Genomic DNA, 20,093 nt, shown 5'->3' on the forward strand with positions numbered 1-20,093 from the left:
TAGGAGAACTTCCAGAATGTGGCAGGTTTGGTGCTTTTCCCAGGGTGTCTTTGTCTGAGGTCACATCCCTCCATCTCTAGATGCCATCCATGCTTTGTGTGTCGTTCTTGTCAAGGCCTCTGCTAGGGAGGGCTTCCAGGTCCTACCCTGTCAGGCTAGGTATCATCCTTATTCCAGGATATGAATGAATGTGGCTCACCTCTTTGTTTAGGGCAGGGGTAGGCAACCTTGGCTCTTTTATGACTCGTGGACTTCAACTCCCAGAATTCCTGAGCCAGCTATGCTATGCTATGCTATGTTATGCTGGCTCAGGAATTCTGGGAATTGAGGTCCACGAGTCATAAAAGAGCCAAGGTTGCCTATCCCTGGTTTAGGGTGTCTGCTGGGAGTCTGGCTAGCTATAAGTAAATGCTGGTCTGGCTTTTTGGGGGTGCGGGTGGGGGGGTCAGGGGGAAGCTTGCTGATGGCTGGTGTCTGTCTGGTTGTCCACTGGTTGGATCCCAGTACTTAGCATTCCAACTGAATATAAGCCAGACATAGGCAAGCATGCCAGCCAAACAGAGCAAGATAGCAGAAAGGGACAGGATTATAGCATGAATAAGCAGCAGCTAAGCTAAACCCTTCTGAGGAGTATCTAATCTGGCAGCTAAAAGCACAGGGGTTTGGAAAATCTGAGGTCTCTTAACTCCTCTAAGAGCAGGAGAAGTAGAATTTGGGGGGTACATAAAGAAAGCTGGGCAGGAATAGTCATGCCCTTGGGGGATGCTGTTGCCAGGTGCGTCTTGAAACGAACTATGGACAAGACAGCTGAATTAATTTCTCTTTGCTCCGGTGCTTTTTTTAAAACAAAAGGGGAAATAAGTAATGCAGTTGCCTGAAATTCTGATTTGGGGGGGAAAATCCTAAATCCCGTTCTGATTTTCGAGTTCTAGTTCTTGCCAGCTTTTGAAGTCTTTGGAGATTTCCAATTAATTGTTTCATTAGCTATTGGTATAGAAAGCTATGGAGAGAGAACATTCAGCTCCATAGCAAAAGCTTGTCATGTCTTGGGTTCGAAGCCTGCATCCAAAAGTGATGAGGGTCCCACTCTTGCAAAATCCAGACTTTGCAACCCTGAACTTTAAAGAAAAGAGAAATTGTCCAGCTCACTTGTGTTCAGCAGTGCACCTGGTTTACTAGCCACCATATTCTAGCATTTAGGATATTTTAGGAGGGACTAGGGGCTTTTCAGAGTCTGTCTTTGTCAGCTATGTTCCATTGCTTTTTTATGGATTCTTGCCTTTTCTTCTCATCCCGTCTTGTCATCTTGTAAGTGCCCTTTCTCTTTCAACATGCTCTCCATGTTTCTCACTCCTCTTGTTGGGATGGTGGGTCACCTCTGTTTTCCAGGCAACAGATCGTCCTGTGAACGGGCTGGATGCTGGACTGCGGCCTTTCGACTTGGTTATTCCTTTCACTATCAAAAAAGGAGAGATAACAGGTAATGTGGAAATGTGACTTAAAGGAAGTTGTGTGCATTAACAGCCTGGGAATGCAACAGGTAACATGAGGCAGAATTCAGCTTCCCCATCCCTATTTTTATTTTAAATAACTTGTCTTTTACAGCTAACATGTTGATGGGGCAATGTCTGCTGAAAGTTGTGAAAAAGTTGAAGATTTATGGAGATGGGTGGGTTGAAGGTTTTAAGTCCGACTTTCTTTTTCGCATTCCTCATAACTAAAAGATGCAGAAAAGAATTGTTAGCCTTTATTTTAAGGGAATTGCAGGTGTTCTTAACTTTTCTCCTAGAACTTTGCAGAAAAGTGGTCTGCTTATTGCAACTGTTGTTAAGTGTCATCTCTGACCTGGATTTGACACCAAATTTGTGTCCCCATCTTTAGCCAGAATTTTCACTTCATTGGTATCTACTGAATAAGCTGAGTGACTAACCATCTGTTGGGAGCTGCAGGGGAGATGCTAAGGATATCACTTCAAGCACAAATAGCACAGCTTTTCCTGTCTCTTCCAGATATATTGGAATGCAGTCGCCATCATTCCCAACTGATACAACAGAAATTGCAGTCCAGAGTACCTGTACATCCCCAGGGAATGGAAGGGGAATTTTAGTGTTTAGCTTTAGGCCTCTGAAACCATCACTGTCCAAAAATGTCCGTGCAAAATTCCTAGGGAATTCTAGTCTAGTGCAGACAAATGTCCTAGCTCATATCCCGTGAGTTGCTACATTGGACTACAGAAGTCAGGTTTTGTTCAAATGTCTTACTGATTCCATACTAATAGAATAGTATGCAATGCAGGCCCTATGGTTTCCTATTCAGACTAATTGAAGCCACCAAACTGTTTTTGTTTTTATTCCCATCCCCCTTCCAAAGGAGAGGTACGCATGCCCTCTGGTAAGGTGGCAAAGCCAGATATTACTGACAATAAGGATGGCACAGTGACAGTGCGTTATGCCCCCACTGAGGCTGGATTGCATGAGATGGACATCCGTTACGACAATATGCATATCCCAGGTAAAACTGCTGACTGTGGAGTTCCCAGTTATCCTGGAGGAGTGGGATTTGTGAGTTCTGAGTGATAGCTAAATGATATGACCGCTTTTTGTTTCAATAGGTAGTCCCCTTCAGTTCTATGTAGATTTTGTTAACAGTGGCCATGTGACAGCTTACGGTCCCGGACTCACCCATGGTGTGGTCAACAAGCCAGCTGTCTTCACAGTCAACACAAAAGATGCTGGAGAAGGTAAGCTCTGACATATGCTCCCCCCACCAGAACTGTTCCTACTTCTGTCTGTATCTTTTCCTTGGGAGGACTTAATGCAACAAATACATACCTACATTGTACAAATCACTTATTGGGATTCCTTCAGACAACTTGGGTATTGAGCTTGTCAGGGCTAATCTGTCTTCGGTATTTGACCTTCTGATGTTTGCAGGGGGCCTCTCTTTGGCCATTGAAGGCCCCTCTAAGGCAGAGATTGGATGCACTGATAACCAGGATGGCACCTGTACAGTGTCCTATCTCCCAGTTCTGCCCGGAGACTACAACATCCTGGTGAAATACAATGACAAGCATATCCCAGGAAGTCCTTTCACCGCCAAGATTACTGGTGAGATCTGAGACTGCTCTGGTGTGAGGTGGGCTAGGCAGCTAGCTGGCTTACACTGAAGGCTCTTTTGTCTGCTTCTGCTTCAACAGGTGATGATACAATGCGCATGTCCCATCTCAAAGTGGGCTCATCAGCTGATATTCCCTTGAACATCACCGAGACAGACTTGAGCCAGCTGACAGCCACAGTGATCCCACCTTCTGGTCGTGAGGAGCCTTGTCTGCTCAAACGCCTACGCAATGGACATGTTGGTGAGTGCCCAGAACTGCCCCTTTTTACCCTATCTCTGAGCCAATTGGCAGAATTCGTGGGTAGAAAAAGATAGTTGGAGAGGCTTAATGGATTATCTCCTTCTATCTCTTGCAAATGTCTCTGTAGGAATTTCATTCGTCCCCAAGGAAATCGGGGAGCACATTGTGAACATCAAGAAAAATGGGCTGCACATCCCCAACAGCCCTATCACAGTGATGATCAGCCAGTCAGAAATTGGAGATGCCAGCCGTGTCAGGGTCTCTGGCCCAGGACTCAGTGAGGGCCGGACCTTTGAACCTTCAGAGTTCATCATTGATACCAGGGATGCAGGTACACAAAGGAAGTTTTAATTACAGCCTTTGAAATGTCTTAAGTTACATTGTTAGTGTTTTTTTTAATTTGACGTTCACAACTTTTATTGTCACTGTGTTGGCTGGAAATGGTAGCAGATGGTAATCCAGCACATTTGAAGGGTGCCACGTTGAGGTAGGCTAATCTAAAAAGCAACCTACAGAGGAAAAGCAAATAGGATGGAGTGTTGTGATTCAGGGTCAGCCTGTGGGGTCGGCAGTTGGGTCGGACGATTCAGAGGAGGAGGAGGGGGTGTTGGAGAGCTTGCTGAGGATAGCCTTGAGGCTCCACAGAGCCCTCAGCTAGGCCCCTCCCATCTGGTTACGACGCAGACCCAGCTGTGTGAGCCTGACAGTGTGGATGAAGATGACCCACAGCTGGCCCTGTTCAAGGACGCCCGATGCAGGAGGCAGTCAAGCAGGAGTAAACAGAGGAAGGCAATGGGGCACCTCGGAAGGAGGCAGAGAGAAGCCACGCCCTGAACTGTTTAAAAGGGGAATGTGTGGGAGGGCTGGTTTGCTGAAGGCAACCGTTTGAATAGCTCCTGTTTCGTGGTTTGTGTTTTGTTTTGCTCTGTTTGCTCTGTTTTGTGTCCATAAATTTGGCAGGCTTAGTTCCAGCCTCTTGCCTTCTTGTAAAGGGGTTGTCCCTGCCTTTTCTGCAGGGCCGGTAGTAGGCTGGTACAGAACATAGAGTTCCTGATGCACGCGGGGCAGATTTCATTTTTGGAGCTTGCTAAGCTAAGACAGAAGGTTCTGGAAAGCTCTTGTGCCATTTTCCTTCCTTTAGCTCTATCAGGATACTAGCCGGCTTGGAATGGTTAAGAAGGTCTTATAAAGGTGGTCCTCAACTTACCACCGCAATTGAGCCCAAAATTTCTGTTGCTTAGCAAGACATGAGGACCCAGATTGTTGGGGGCAATTAAGCTGACTTTGTAATAATGCCGCTTGGGGGTGGGGGTGCGAAAGCCCTAATAAGCAGGCATATACATAGAATGAAGGCTACTGCTAAGCTTGTAAGCCGCCCTGAGTCTTCGGAGAAGGGTGGGATATAAATGGAATTAAAATAAAAAATAAAAAAAAACATTAGTTAAGTGAATTTTGCCCCATTTTATGACTTTTCTTGCCACAGTTGTTAAGTAAATCTCTACAGTTGTTAGTAACACAGTCGTTAATTGAATCTGGCTTCTGCACTGACTGCTTGTCAGACAGTTGCAAAAGGTGATCACATGACCCTGGGACACTGCAACCATCATAAATATGAACCAGTTGCCAAGCTATCTGAATTTTGATCACATGACCACAGGGATGCTGCAACAGTCATAAGTGAAAAACCGTCATAAGTCACTTTTTTCAGTGCCATTGTAACTTAGAACCGCCACTAAATGAACTGTTGTCAGTTGGGGACTACTTGTATGGCATTCCAACTACCTGATTTAAAAGAAGGCTTAGATTGAACTAAGAACAACCCTAGCTTAGTGTTCTCTTGCTAGAATTAAGTGCTAACGTCTGAAAAGTAAGAAAAATAAGATTTTCTCAGTAAAGTGTCTCCAGGAAAGGAAAGGTTTCCTGCAGACAAGACTGAAGTGACCTATACGCTTCACTTTTGTGAGTAATTAAATGGAAATTATGCAGCATTAGCATAAATTGTACATGCCCCTTGCCGTATTGTTCTTAAACGTGCATATTTATACCACAATAACGAGGTGCTCAGATGTATCCAAAAGCTTCTCGTAATAAATGGATCTTTCTTTAGGCTATGGTGGTCTGAGCTTATCCATTGAAGGTCCCAGTAAGGTTGATATCAATACAGAAGACCTGGAAGATGGGACTTGCAAAGTCACCTATTGCCCAACAGAGCCTGGCAACTACATCATCAACATTAAGTTTGCAGATCAGCACGTGCCAGGTGAGTTTGCCATCTGTTGAGTTACATGAGACTAGGGGAGCAAAAGTGGGTCCAAAAAGGGCTCAGGGTGCCCTGAAAGATGGTTCCAATAAGGATCGGACAGAAATATCTTTAAAATCTGGATTGTTGTACAAGTTGTTGTAAGAGTTGGATTCCAAATAGATAAACTGTTTGTAAAAGTCAACAGTGAAATTTCCCATTGTCAAGGGAGTGCAAAAACATTACTTGGAAAATTATCACTTAGTTTATGCCAGCGGTCCCCAACTTTCCGGCTTTGTAGACCGCCGGCAGTGGCAGCAGCAGGAGTGTGTGGGGAGAGGGGATGGCTCAGCGCAAGCATTGGGCTCATGTGCTCACCTGTGCCATTTGCACATACCTCTCACACCAACAGAGCTGCGTATGCTCATCCACTTGCCCACTGCTTGTTCGGCCTGGTTCCAAAAGGGCCATGGCCTGGTGGCTGGGGACCCCTGGTTTATGAAGCTGCCACAGATTCATATACCTGCCAATATCATTTTTCCTCTTTGTCTCCCAGGCACTTTCCTCAAATCAGCATTTCCAGACTAGCTGAATTATGGGGGGGGGGGGTTTGTAGTCTAGCTCATTTAGACAGCACCAATCCATTCCAGGACTTCTGCTATACTATAAAAGGCAGTAGCTGAAAGTCAAAGTGGACATTATTTTCCAGTGCTTGCTTTTGGATTAAGTAGAGAAATAGGAATTCAAAATGATGGGACATCCTTACCTACAAAACACATCTAGTTTTGAACAGTTGCATGCAAGAGTTGCATGAGCAAGTGGGATTGTATGCCTCGGGGTTTGTCAGTTTGTATGATACTAAGAGAGTGTTAAACTGTGGAGTCCTTGGTGTTCTCTGAGCTTGGTGGTTTTCTGGCAGAGATTTCATTACCAAACTAGTGTTACCTGGCTTCCTAATGAAATGTCTGCAAGAAAACAACCAAGCTCAGAGAGCACCAAGGACTCCACAATTTGTATAATTCTAGTTCTCCTTCTCAATCTGCTGCTTTTTAGATTTAGGTCAAATTAACTCCCATCTCCCCTGACCATTGGTCATGCCACAGAGTCGCAAACCAAATCCTTTGGAGGCACCAGATTGGAGAATGCTTTAAGCGGAGCTAGGCATATAGTTGAGATGCCACATTGTGAAAAGTAGCATAGCTAGCTTCCTTAAGGACATTCTTTTATGTCACAAGGTTTTTTGTGGGGTTTGTTGACATATTCAGTTCTTCACTTCCAGGACTGATAACCTAATAAATATGGCAACTTGGGCATGATGATTCAACTTAGCAAGGCTGAGTGTTGAAAGAAAAGCTGTTGCTATCCTGGAGAGCAGGATATTAACATACATCTCCTAGGTCAGGGGTAGGCAACCTCGGCTCTTTTATGACTCATGGACTTCAACTCCCAGAATTCCTGAGTCAGCATAGCTGACTCAGGAATTCTGGGAGTTGAAGTCCATGAGTCATAAAAGAGCCGAGTTTGCCTACCCCTGACCTAGGTTGTTGTAAGACAGCTAATGCTTCTGTGCAGTACAGCCTTGATACCATCCTGCTTCTGCCCAAATCTTATTATCAATTTCTCCCCTGAAAGGCTACATAAGAACTGACTGGATTGTGAAGAGTTTGGGGCTATTTAAAACTACCATTAGCAGGTAGGTTTTTGCTTCCCTTCTTTTGTGACCAAAAGGTCTGGTTTTCTGATGCAGGGAGCCCATTTTCTGTGAAGGTGACAGGAGAGGGAAGAATGAAACAAATGATCACGCGCTGCCGCAAAGCCCCATCCGTCTCCAATATTGGCAGCCAATGTGACCTGAGTCTGAAAATCCCAGGTAAGCAAGTCAAGGAGGAGAAGTCAGCTAAGCAGAGGGCTGAACGGCTGTTTACGCAGGAGACTAATCCAGGGAGAATGGAGAGCTATTGCAAAAGCACCACACCTTCTCTGAGGACAAAAGGAAGCATTGTAACCGTTCCACATATTCCTGCTTGCTTGAGCAAATGCTGAATTTGGTACGGAACTAAGTGCTCAGTCCTGGATAGTTTCAGACAGGCGTCAAAAAGTCTTAGCAGCAAAAGACTGAGCATATTGAATGGATTCAACAGTTCTGGTTTCCAAACCCTGGTTTATGATGAGCATTAACTAGCCAATTGATTGATTTAATGTGGCCAATTTAATAAACTCTGGCTTAATGTAGATCCAGCGTACGTTCCATGTTCTATAGTGGGAAGGAGCCTTACTAGCTAGAACCAATATTTCATGTAGGAAAATGGTAGCCGTGCAACTCTGCATCCATGTGATTCTTGTGCTGTGGTCCCCAGAAATCAACATCAGGGACATGACTGCCCAGGTGACCAGCCCATCAGGCAAATCCCACGATGCAGAGATCTTGGAGGCAGAAAACAACACCTACTGCATCCGCTTTGTGCCCACTGAGAAGGGCATCCACTCAGTCAGCGTCAAGTATAAAGGACAGCACGTGCCAGGAAGCCCCTTCCAGTTCACAGTGGGCCCTCTTGGCGAAGGTGGTGCACACAAAGTCCGGGCAGGTGGCCCAGGCTTGGAGAGAGCTGAAGCTGGTGTGCCAGGTATGGTTATCAACTGGGGGAAGAGCTTAAATTGTGAGTATCTTGGGAGCAGGAAAGCAGGTTAATGTAATGCTCACCTTTACATCGTAGCTAATGCGTCACATGGTGATGGATGGTGGGTTAGTGGAGGATCTCTGCGTTGTTTCCAGATTAGCAGAAATTGCTCTGTTCTGCTTTTCCTGATGGTATTAATGCTTAAGGCCTATGTGTAGTGTATAAAAATCCATGTCCGTGAATGGAGCTTCGATCACGCTGGTGGTATTGAAACAGCCGAAAAGCAATTTCCCAGAACTGCATTCTATCTAGTACAGCGTTTCCCAACCTTAGGAACTTGAAGATGCGTGGACTTCAACTCCCAGAATTCCCCAGCCAGCTATGCTGGCTGGGGAATTCTGGGAGTTGAAGTCCACGCATCTTCAAGTTCCTAAGGTTGGAAAACGCTGATCTAGCATAGTTCCTCTGACTTTATCCCTGAACTCACAGATAAAGGGGTCAGGCTTCAAATAGATGCAAAGCTATGTAGGATATACAACAGTTACCGGAACTCATTTTCCAGTGAGGAACTGTCGGCTCTTTGAGATAGACCAGGGGAGGAAGCCAGAAAGAAGCCAAAGTTATAAATGCTAACATAATTTTTATTACAGGGTTACAGCAACGGAATCTTGCCAGTCTAAATGTTCCTTTCCCCCTCCCTGCCTTTATTCTAACGAGAACCAGGAAGGGTTGAGTTTGAAATGTTTTGTCAAACTACATTTTCTGTTTTGAATTGGGATTTCTTTTATATGATCTTTGTTTTGGCTGCGGCTCTTCCTCCTGTTCCTCAGAGTTATTCTCACATCCCATTACAGGAAGCGTGGAAGGGGAAACTGCCAGTTGGTGGGATTGCCATATAGGAACTTCAGATCTGATGAAGAAGTTCCAGACAACTCAAGTTTTTTTGAATTATTTTGGTTGCCCTTTGCAAAGACTGCATAATGTATTTGGAGCACATCTACTTCATGGATTTACAGATCCGTAATGGCTTTGTAATAAAAACTGTGTGCCTTGTTCCCCAGCTGACTTTAGCATCTGGACAAGGGAGGCAGGAGCCGGTGGTCTATCCATTGCTGTGGAGGGTCCTAGTAAGGCAGAGATTGCTTTTGAGGACCGGAAAGATGGTTCATGTGGAGTTTCATATATTGTGCAAGAGCCTGGTAAGTGATTGTGGGGGAAGTGGAACAGTCATGCCTTCAGCTAGAAACGATTGCAATAGAGCTAAATATTTAACTATAGATTAAAGTCAGCTGCAACTTCAGTCGGGCCAGGGTCTGATTTGTGCATTTATGGAGAGGAGGCGAAAAGTTAAAGATCTTCTGGCAGATTATAATCACGGTTTCTGGCAAGTTTATTGTGAAGCGTTGACCTCTTCTCTTAAAGATGGGGAAAAAGGGATTGTGAATCTGTAGAAGCAGGATAGGAAAATCCTATTCTTTTCAAGTGGTAGAAAAATAAAGGCTGAACAAACGGAAAAGTTTATTGGAGCAAAGGAAATCAGTATTAATTCTCACTATAGTACAGGGATGGCTGCCTTTATTTTTTTTAAGGTAGTAGTGTCATAGCACACTTGTCAGAGAGGTTTCGAGGGTCTTAAGTCTCCTTTTTTAATTTTAGAAATTACAATGTATTTTTTCAAGTGCCTCTACTTCAAATCGCAGGAAGCTGTGTTCCACAATAATGTCCAGAAGGTCCTGAAAATGGAAACGAGGAGCCACACCCAACCCTAGGACCACAGATTGTCACCCCTGTCATAGCATGTTCTCTCGCTTTTGTAGGACGTGAAAACCGAGATGTTCTAGAGTTCATGGGAGGAAGTGGGTGTCTAGGTTGACTGTATCTCGTGATGCAGCATATTCCCAGGTCGGGGCTGGAGAAGGGAGGATGTGGGAGCCCTTTCTAGCACCTTCCCTTGGAATAGGCTCTGGCAAACCCCTCAGTGAACTGCAGAGCAGGCAAATGCCGCAGTCCAACAGAGCAGCATTTCATCCAAAGTTGAAAAGAACTTTCCGTTTGGTAGAGAGACTGGCAGCTGTTCAGCGCAGCAACCATCTGGAAGACTTGCTGAGGGGAAGAATCCCAAAGAGGGTGACACACCCACCCCCCACAAACACCAAAGAGCTTGCCTTAAATCAAAATATTCTATCTGGAAGCAGCATTGTTCTAACCCTACCATAAATCTTGTCAAGGTAGCGCTGAAGAAGATACCATGGTTGGGATCTACCATATGCTAAAGCTTCAAAAATGCCTTTTAAATAGAGAGATCTAACTTGTTGGAGACCTTGTGTTGACATTTTTTTGGGCAGCGGTCAAAATGCGTCATCTCAATCAAACCATTAAATGCCAAATGCTGCTGCAAGTTGTGCACCCAGGGCTGCCAAATAATACATATGTGACAGCTTCTCCATATGGACACACGGAGCAAATCTGGGAGGGAATTTCAATTCCCAGCTTCCCAAAAACTCAAGCCACTCTTCCCTCTGAAGCATTTACTTTGTTCTGTTTTACTAAAGTGTGTTTTTTAAAAAAAAAAAACTGCTGTTGATTTTAAAAAGGATGACGAGTTAAAAGAGTTAAAATGCAACATCTTTAAAGTGTTAGAATTTATTTATTTTTTATTTTTTTTATTTTAATTCCATTTATATCCCGCCCTTCTCCGAAGACTCAGGGCGGCTTACAAGCTTAGCAGTAGCCTTCATTCTATGCATATGCCTGCTTATTAGGGCTTTCACACACACACCCCCAAGCGGCATTATTACAAAGTCAGCTTAATTGCCCCCAACAATCTGGGTCCTCATTTTACCTACCTCAGAAGGATGGAAGGCTGAGTCAACCTTGAGCCTGGTGGGACTCGAACCTGCACTAATTGCAGGCAGCTGGTGTTACTTAAGGAGGCATTAGCCCACTGCTCCACCAAGGCTCTTTTTAATTTAAATTTAATTTTTAATTTTAATTTAAACGTTTTCCAAAACAAGTCTTCATGCAGCAGCCATTGGGGGCACAAGCTTTCTTTTTCTTCCTACTGGCTAAACTAGACATCCTGTTTAATTCACATTCAGGAGCTTGCACCCTTTTGAATTAGTGCCTGACGGGGTTTTTTCCCCCCTCTGTGTTCTCCTTTCCTGACAGGTGACTATGAGGTTTCAGTGAAGTTCAATGACGAGCACATCCCAGACAGCCCCTTTATAGTACCCGCCACCTCCACCTCCGATGATGCCCGCCGACTCACTGTTTCTAGTCTTCAGGTGAGGCACTGGGAGAAACCGCCCACTTGCTCCCCCTGCTGGTTGGGTAGAGTTGGCACTGTTGCTCTCCTGAGTTGGTGTTCCTTCACCACAAAAAAAGGAAGAGAGAGTAGATCCAGGCTGATGAGAAAGTGTCCAGGGATCTGTCCTGCAGCCCTGGGGGCGGAGGGGTAGCTGGCTTGAATGTCTGGTCAGTTGCAGGGGGAAGGAGGTCCTCAAGTCAGCCTCACTCAGAATAGTCACGGTGCCAACTTCCTGGCCACACAGGGATCTGCTCTGGGGTTTTTCTCGTGTCTCGTTTAAAGGCTGCTAACAGTCCTGCGCTCCGTGCCAAGGTTTAAAGATGGAGAGCTCCCCTGGGCATGCTGCATCTGCTGATCTGCCATATTGAAAGGCTACCCAGCCTTCCCCTTGTCTAAAATGTGTCCCCCTTTTGCTTGCCTGCCTGCCGCTTGTGCCGTGTCCAGTTTCCAGGGGAGCTCTCCCTCTCTAAGCCACCTGGCTCAGGTAAGTGGAAGCCTGTCTTGTGTTTGCTGGGAAGGGGTGGGGGAGGGGGAATGCAGGGCTTTGGAGCTGGATGCCACGGCCCTCTTTGCCCTTTCTGCTGTCTCATGTGCTCTGTGCTTCCAGGAGTCAGGGTTAAAAGTGAACCAGCCAGCCTCATTCGCTGTCAGCTTGAACGGGGCCAAGGGTGTGATTGATGCCAAGGTGCACAGCCCATCGGGGGCTTTGGAGGAATGCCATGTCACCGAAATTGATGAAGGTAAGAGCTCTGGTGTCCTACGTGTTGGCAAAGTGACCGGTTAAGCGTGCTGGAACAAAAGGCTGGCTGACCCATTTATCTCGCTTCCAGTTCTAAAGCAAAGGATAAGGCTACCAAAGCCTTTTTGTCCAGCTCCAGAAAGTGGAGTCTAGAAATGTTTGTTTGTGTTAGAAGTTGAACCATTCCATGACCAGATCCCAGGTTCCATTCTTGTTATTAAAAAGCCGATAAGGTTTGGGTCATGGTTGTCCCAAAGGTGCTGTTTCCAAAAGACACCTGGAATTTCTTCTTCTGAACTGAAGAAGCTTTTTGGATGAGAAGCAAAACATTTTCAAAGGAAAGGAAAAAAAACACCAAGGAAAATCCAGTTGCCTTTTGAAACGTGCTACAATATTAATGTAGAAGCATTTTTAAACCTAAATTGCCTACTTGATTAATGCTGAAAGTACTTTTCCATGTACTTGGAAAAAAGTAAACTGCATCCTGGTGAAAACAACTGCGTATTGCAGTGTGGGGTGCTGTAGCAGCGCCGCAAAGTAATTGTGCTCCGTTGTAGCTCAGCCTGCACCATTACAGACTTTCAGAGGAAACAGTCTGCATTGAATAAGGCTTGGAAGCAGATGGAGAGCTTTGTAAGTGAATGAGAGTTGCTGTAATGTAACCCTTCACCCAGCTAAGTTACACTGGAGTCACCACAGTCTTTATGGTTAGTTCTGTCAAAAACAGGTTGCTCTAATCAGTTGTTGTCACACTGTAGATGTTAAAAAACAGCTGTACCCCCTTTTTTTAAAAATCCCATTTATATCCCGCCCTTCTCCGAAGACTCAGGGCGGCTTACAATCTAAAGCACAAATCAATGTGCTTAGCAATAGCCTTCATTCTATGTATACGCCTGCTTATTAGGGCCCCCCCCCAAGCGGCATTATTACAAAGTCAGCTTATTGCCCCCAACAATCTGGGTCCTCATTTTACCTACCTTGGAAGGATGGAAGGCTGAGTCAACCTTGAGCCTGGTGGGACTCGAACCTGCACTAATTGCAGGCAGCTTGTGTTACTTAAGGAGGCATTAGCCCACCGCTCCACCAAGGCTCTTTAAAACTTGCTCTGATAAAGGGACTCCTGCCCACTGTTACAGTCCAAGGTCCCCTCAGACATTTTGTGAGTCTGAAGGCCACAACTCAGATCCAGAGAAAAGGCACTTGTTTACCTTCCTCCAGTCTGTAACACTAGTAGCTCAGCTGGAGCAAGAGTGGTGATAGAGTTGGGCTGACCCAGCCCTACAGAGAGGCAGACAAAACAACTGGCAATGCTTGTAATCTTCAAGCTACTTTACTAAGGTCCCGTGATGGGCTTCGCACAGATAAGGCAACAAAATGTCTCCCACGCTGTTAGTTCTCCAGTTCGCATTGGCTGCTTCAGGAGGCAAGAACAGAAACGGGCCCAGAGCCAAAGCAAAGGCAGATTCTTGGCTCCCTGCCACTTACTTAAAGATTTTAGCAGACAGATCTCCTTTCCAGGGCCTGAACTATCCAGGATAAGAAACAATGCTTCTGTCCCAACTCTAATTATGGGGTAACTCCAACTCCATCTGTCACAATTCCCATCTGGTGAGCATTCCCTGAGTACGCTTACTAAGACTTAATTATTTTAAGCAGCAAGCACATCTCACAACTACCTACAAATTATAAGACAACATAGGTCAGCTCACTCATGGCAGTGTAAAGTGAGTACTCACAACACAAATAGCTAACTGCTAATCCCCCAAATTTAAAAGGAAATGGCTGAAATTTTGTAAGAACTTACAAAAGGATATGGAGATTTTGTAAGATAGCCATTACAAGTGCATTTATGTGGTTGCTAAAAGTTAATGCCCAGCTGTATATCACTGATTTCTATACTTGCTATAACCGATGGCCACTAGGTGAGAAATCATGCTAGCTGTCCAAGCACTGATTTAGCCAGTGCTGAACTGTGGCTTTTGCAACCCGAAACAACCTCTCAAACCAAAGCTTTGTTCTTAAGATTCCTTGCTGTGTAGATATTGAGCTGTAAGTTCATCATACTTGGCCTTCAACAAAATTGGGAGACAAACTCCACTCCACAGAGTCATTACTTTTACTGAGAAGATTGTGTGAACTATACATGATCTTTTTTTTGCCACGTTCACTAATGAGGGGTGAATTGCGACCTACTAACACTCATTTTCAGTTTTGTGGATTCTTACGTCAAATGCTGTTGAATCTACCCATGTTTTAAAGTGAGGAGACGTAGCACTTGGTACTTCGCCTGTACAGAATTTTCTGCTGTGTAACTTGCAAATTGCAAGTGGTTGAGAATCTATTGTTGAATATTATGACTACATGTGGAGACACAACTACAATTGCAAAGCAGTGCTAAAATCTGACAATCGTGGCTTTTGTGTGAAGTCCCTGCCTTCTCTGCAGATTACTTTCATGGCCATGAAAGAAGAGCCTTCACCTCTGATCCAACCTACATTTGCACTGAATGAACGTCCACTCCCAATAAGTGGCACCTCCAAAGAAGCAGTTGATGAGAACAAATTGGATCAACTGGTGCCCTTCAGAAATATTAGAGCTATAGTTCTTACAATTCTGTGGTCAGGAAGGCATCAGTTTAAATTTTGTCAGTTTTATTTGCATATTAAGCAAGTAGTCTTTTTGCAAATAACCCAGGTTGGGGACCTGCAAAGACAGAGAATGGAGAAAGCTTAATTGCCTATAAGCCCCTTTTATTTCTAATCAGTAAACACATCTAGTTTGTTAATTTACTTGTGAAAGCCTGAACCTGTTCCAAGCATGTTTCTTCTGTCTTGCTTTTAAATTAGCATTTTAAGGATTTTTACACATACAGTACATATGCGCATCTTCCTTTATACCAGGGGTGTCAAACTCAATTTCATTGAGGGCCGCATCAGCATTGCGGTTGCCCTCAGGGGGCCGGGTGGGTATGGCTAGAGTGCGTATGGCCTACTGGGTGGGCGTGGCCAGCTCTACGTCGTTCGCATCAAGGGTGCCTATGGAGGCCTGGGTAGGAGTGGGACAGATCTGAGGGTCTCTGGCAGAAGGAGGGTCTCTGGGCCAGGGCCAAGGCAGTGGGGGCCGTTCCCTCACTGGTTCCAGGATGGCTTTGCGGCCCACATGAAACCACTTCGCGGGCCGGATCTGGCCCCCGGGCCTTGTGTTTGACATGTCTGCTTTATACTGTCTTAAAATACTACTCAGGTTTGATTTAATATACTCGAATATATTGCAAGATCTTCACACGGAGCGTAGTGTATCATCAGATACAGACGAAAAGGCAAAAATTTAGACAGCTGTCCTTTCCTTTTCCTGTATATGGTACTCATATTGACATTCCTCTCCTTTAAAGATGCCCATTTCTCCACCCTTGTCTTGCTGCAGATAAGTACGCAGTGCGGTTCATTCCCCGTGAGAATGGCATCTACTCGGTCGATGTCAAGTTCAATGGAAGCCACATACCCGGCAGTCCCTTCAAGATTCGTGTTGGGGAAATAGGTCAAGCTGGAGACCCAGGGATGGTATCCGCCTATGGCCCTGGCTTGGAAGGTGGTGTGACAGGTAAAAAGGAACCTGGACTAATGCCAAAGACTACCGTGAGATTTTGGTAAAAGCTAACTATCTGGTTTCATTTGTTCTTTTTCTCTCTCCCTCTCATCTGTAGGACACCCTGCTGAATTCATAGTCAACACTACAAACGCTGGGCCTGGGGCACTGTCTGTCACTATTGACGGTCCCTCAAAGGTGAAGATGGACTGCCAAGAGTGCTCAGAGGGCTACAAAGTCATCTACACACCCATGGCACCTGGCAGCTACCTCATCTCCATCAAATTCGGTGGTCCATATCACATTGCTGGCAGTCCTTTCAAAGCTAAAATTACAGGTAATCGCACAATGGGAGGAAAAAAGTTGCCTGTGATCTATTTAGAGATTCTTTTTAATGCTAATTTTATGTCTGTATTTTTCAACTTTTTAACTTCTTCACTGTTGAATTCCCATCGTCTCTAGAGGAAGCCCTAAACCATCCGAAGGGACATAGGCTGCGGAAGCTAGCCAATTTTTGTAGAAATACAACAGTAGCATCACCTCGTTGCATTCTGCTAAAGACTAGAGCTTCCATCAAAATGATGATGCAGAACATATTGCCTTGATATGACTGGATATGCTGTAGATCCCAAGGTTAAATTCTTCTCTTCTTCCTGGTAGGGGCCCGCCTTGTTCCCAGCCACAGCCTCCATGAGACTTCCTCAGTCTTTATGGATGGAGTAGCCAAACCTGATGGAGCAGCACCCAAATTTGCTTCAGATGCCAGCAAAGTGGTTGCCAAGGGGCTGGGCCTCAACAAGGGTTTTCTTGGCCAAAAGAACTCTTTCACCGTCGATTGCAGCAAAGCAGGTGGGTGTAAATGCCTCTGTAGGGTGGGGAAGCCGCATAGAAAATCCCATAGCTCCAATTAGGTATACTGATATTTTAGGTCTTCTTAGAAAGCCACACCCCAATTTTTTGTATGGTTAGCTTTTGAAGGCTCAGTTGAGTAGTGACTGGGATGGGAAGACCTGCAAGCAAGCAAGCTTGATTATTGTACTGGGCTATTATGTAATTGGTTTGGTTTTAGCTGAATGGTTTGTGTGAACCTAGTTACTGTAATTTGTGGACCATGTTTATGTGGGATATAAGTTTATTCATAATGTGTGAATGCAGCCAGGGAGATTCACCCAGCCAATTGTTTTAAACCCTCTAATCAAGTGGATGATCCCCTCAGCCCAACCGTTGCAAATGACCTTTGTAAGGACTACTTGTTCTCTCCTCCTTCCTCTCCAGGGAACAACATGCTGCTGGTGGGTGTACATGGCCCCAAGACTCCATGTGAGGAGATCGTGGTGAAGCACTTGGGCAACCGGTTGTACAACGTCACCTACCTGTTGAAGGACAGAGGCGACTACATCCTGGTGGTGAAATGGGGAGATGAGCACATCCCCGGCAGCCCCTTCCATATCTCTGTACCTTAAAGCTCTTCCCTCTGCCTGAGTGTAACACTGCCCCTCCTGAACTCCCTTTGTAATGCTTCTGCCTCTTACTTACTAGTTGGCAGGGGTGGTGCCAAGGAGGCTGTCTTATGGGGTGGGAGGGATGAGTGTGGGTGGGTTGCCCTCGGAAGGAAGAGATTCCTGTGGATCTGTTTACATGCAGCAGTAATTATTTCCAACCATTTCCCCACCACCACCACCAAATGTCTTTTTCTTTCCTTGGCTGGAGGCTCGACTGATTTTTCTCACCAGCATGCCAGCTTCATGCCCATGAACTGAACGTGCCCTCCCCCAGGGTTGCCAGAAAAGCCCTCTTCTCCATCAACAAGATACGGCACGTGGATACTGCCAGTGCATATTGTTGCCATCCACTGCTTGAGAAACCGCTGCTTCTCCTGGAGGGCAGGCAATCTCTTTCGTCTCTCTGTCCTTCCCCTTGAAGGGCTTGAGATGGAAGCTCTGTGGGTAACCAATAACCAGTGGCAGGCACTACTCCTTGCTTTGCCAGTTTATAACCAAATCCTTGTTTAGTCCTTTCAAGATTTAAATTGTGGTTGTGCACAACTGCCAGTACTTCTCTTTGACAAGGGAAGGGAATTAAAAGTTCTGCTTCAAATGCCGGTTGGTGGTCTCTGACTGTTTTTTTTTCCCCTTTTCATATTCTGTGCCCTATTCAGCCATTGTCTGTTGAGATTCTGGGTCATGCCCAGTGATCTCCTACTTAGTTCACTGAAATTGCTAATCCTCCTTGTTCAGATCAGCTTACTCTTGTAAGCATCATCTCTCAGTACTCCCACAGTTACAAGGGAAAGCTGGTAGACAATCTGTATCGGAGAAGTCTTCTTGAACTTTCTGAGGCGGCTCAGAGATTACTAGGAATCATAATTGCTTTACTCTGAAGCAAATAGTTTTCTATAAGCTGGAAATTGTTTTGAGATTTCTTTGCCTTGAGCAAACAGTAGATACTGACTCAACCCTTGAATACCTAGGACTGTTCTCTGTCAGACTGAATTGAATTCTTGCTGTCACATTTGCCCATGAAAACATATACTAGGCGCAGGCCTTTAACCGATCTAGCAAAGAAAATGTCACAATAGACATTTATCAAATATGGAAGATTCCAACTTGCCTTGGACCTTGTTCTGGGAAGAAGTCTAGAATGTATTAAAGTCTAAAGAGCTGGGTATTAAGGTAAGAAAACCCACGTTAGATCAGACAAGGAATCTAACTAGGACAGGATTCACTTCCCTGAGCAATTATCTAGATACCAGTGGGGAGTCCATATTTAGGAACAAATACACAGCAAGTGCCTGCTTTTGTTTCCTAGCAACTGACATTCATAGGCAATGAGTCTATGAAGAGGCAACAAACAACCATCATAAGTAGCCACTGATAGTCTTACTGCTCATAAGCAATGAGTTGAGAGCTGGCATATTATAACGGTTAAGGTGTTAGATTCACATCGGGGAGACCAAGATTCTAGTCCCTGCTCAGAAGCAGAAGCTGACTGGATGACTGAACCAGCCCAATTCACCTCACAGGGTGATTGGAGAGAAAAAAAATGGAAAGAGGAACATGTGTTATATATGTAAACAATCCCCTGAGAGAGATGTATATATGTTAACTGTTCAAATAATACGGCAGCAGCAAGCGTATAAACTAAAAGCAGCCTGACAAGAAAACACGCGGGAACTTTGACAGCTGTCAAAGTTCCCCGCACCGCGCAGGCGCCACCACTGACAGCTCGCGGCTGTCAAACGCCGGACTACGAAGAAGCCTGAGCTGTCAAAGCGTCCACCGTACAGCGCAGGCGCAACCACTGACAGCTCGCGGCTGTCAAAACACCAAGACACGCGGAAGCCGGAGCTGTCAACAAAAGACGACGCGGATTGGCCCCTGCCTGACAGGGCGCCAAAATGAACACCGCTGATTGGTCCTCACTACCAGCTGCCGGCTATAAAAGCCGGACAAGTTATTCTATGTTTGCCTTTGCTCTTAAATAAATCTGTTGTTACTAGCCTGTCGTCCCGAGTGGTCCTTCGGCTACTTCACTGGCGACGAAGGTGGGATCGCTCCGGAGCTGAAGTCACGGCCGAGGAAGGGAGTTCCCGGCAAGAGCTGTCACGGAAGTTTTAACTTCCATCGGAGCAACCCAGGACCGGACGACATGGCAAACTTCGGCCGTGTGAGGGAGTTTGATACCCGCCATCCCGAGAGATGGCAATCACACCTCGGCCAAGTCGAGGGATTCCTCCTCGTCAGTAAGATCACTGACGACCGAGCAAAGGCCGCCGCTCTGCTGTACATCAGCGGGCCCCCGGTGTACGATGCAGCCGTCGGGTTGTTCAGCCCAGTGCCCATCACTGAAGTCTCCTACGCGGACTTGGTGGACCAGCTGAGCAAATACTACATGCCGGCTCGATCAGAACTATACTGGCGGGTGCAATTCGCGCAAAAGAAACAACGGCAGGACGAGCCCGCCAACGAATTCATCGCCGGGGTCAGGCATGCCGCAAGGAACTGCTGCTTCCCCGACCTGGAAGACCGCATCAGAGACCAGGTGGTGATCGGTCTGAGGGACGAGAAGCTACAAAAAAAACTGACGTCCAAACCCGACATGAACCTGGCCGAGCTGACCAGGGAGATCATGGCATACGAACACAGCCACAAGAAGAAGCCGACCAACACGACCCCAGAGACCCCCGCGACCGTCTACCAGGAAAGCGCAGCCTTCAGCGACAGCGGAGAGTCGGTAGATTTCACCGA

General features: G+C 45.7%; 1 protein-coding gene across 4 annotated transcripts in view; it reads left to right on the forward strand.

Annotated features, from left to right (window-relative positions):
• FLNA (filamin A) overlaps positions 1-17,947 on the forward strand; it is a 79,704-nt gene extending 61,757 nt beyond the window's left edge. For all 4 annotated transcript variants that reach the window (XM_083355751.1, XM_083355753.1, XM_083355752.1 and 1 more), the window contains 16 exons: positions 1,390-1,480; positions 2,371-2,511; positions 2,612-2,740; positions 2,934-3,107; positions 3,197-3,358; positions 3,486-3,689; positions 5,466-5,618; positions 7,345-7,467; positions 7,955-8,221; positions 9,277-9,414; positions 11,384-11,499; positions 12,130-12,262; positions 15,685-15,861; positions 15,965-16,183; positions 16,507-16,695; positions 17,122-17,947. In XM_083355751.1, coding sequence (XP_083211877.1) covers positions 1,390-1,480; positions 2,371-2,511; positions 2,612-2,740; positions 2,934-3,107; positions 3,197-3,358; positions 3,486-3,689; positions 5,466-5,618; positions 7,345-7,467; positions 7,955-8,221; positions 9,277-9,414; positions 11,384-11,499; positions 12,130-12,262; positions 15,685-15,861; positions 15,965-16,183; positions 16,507-16,695; positions 17,122-17,309 — 2,604 coding nt within the window. In that variant the 3' untranslated portion in view covers positions 17,310-17,947. The remainder of the gene's footprint in view (positions 1-1,389; positions 1,481-2,370; positions 2,512-2,611; positions 2,741-2,933; positions 3,108-3,196; positions 3,359-3,485; positions 3,690-5,465; positions 5,619-7,344; positions 7,468-7,954; positions 8,222-9,276; positions 9,415-11,383; positions 11,500-12,129; positions 12,263-15,684; positions 15,862-15,964; positions 16,184-16,506; positions 16,696-17,121) is intronic.
• Positions 17,948-20,093: the final 2,146 nt, after the last annotated feature.

This window comes from Vipera ursinii (genome assembly GCF_947247035.1).
Source record: "Vipera ursinii genome assembly, chromosome: 2".
Classification (NCBI taxonomy): domain Eukaryota; kingdom Metazoa; phylum Chordata; class Lepidosauria; order Squamata; family Viperidae; genus Vipera; species Vipera ursinii.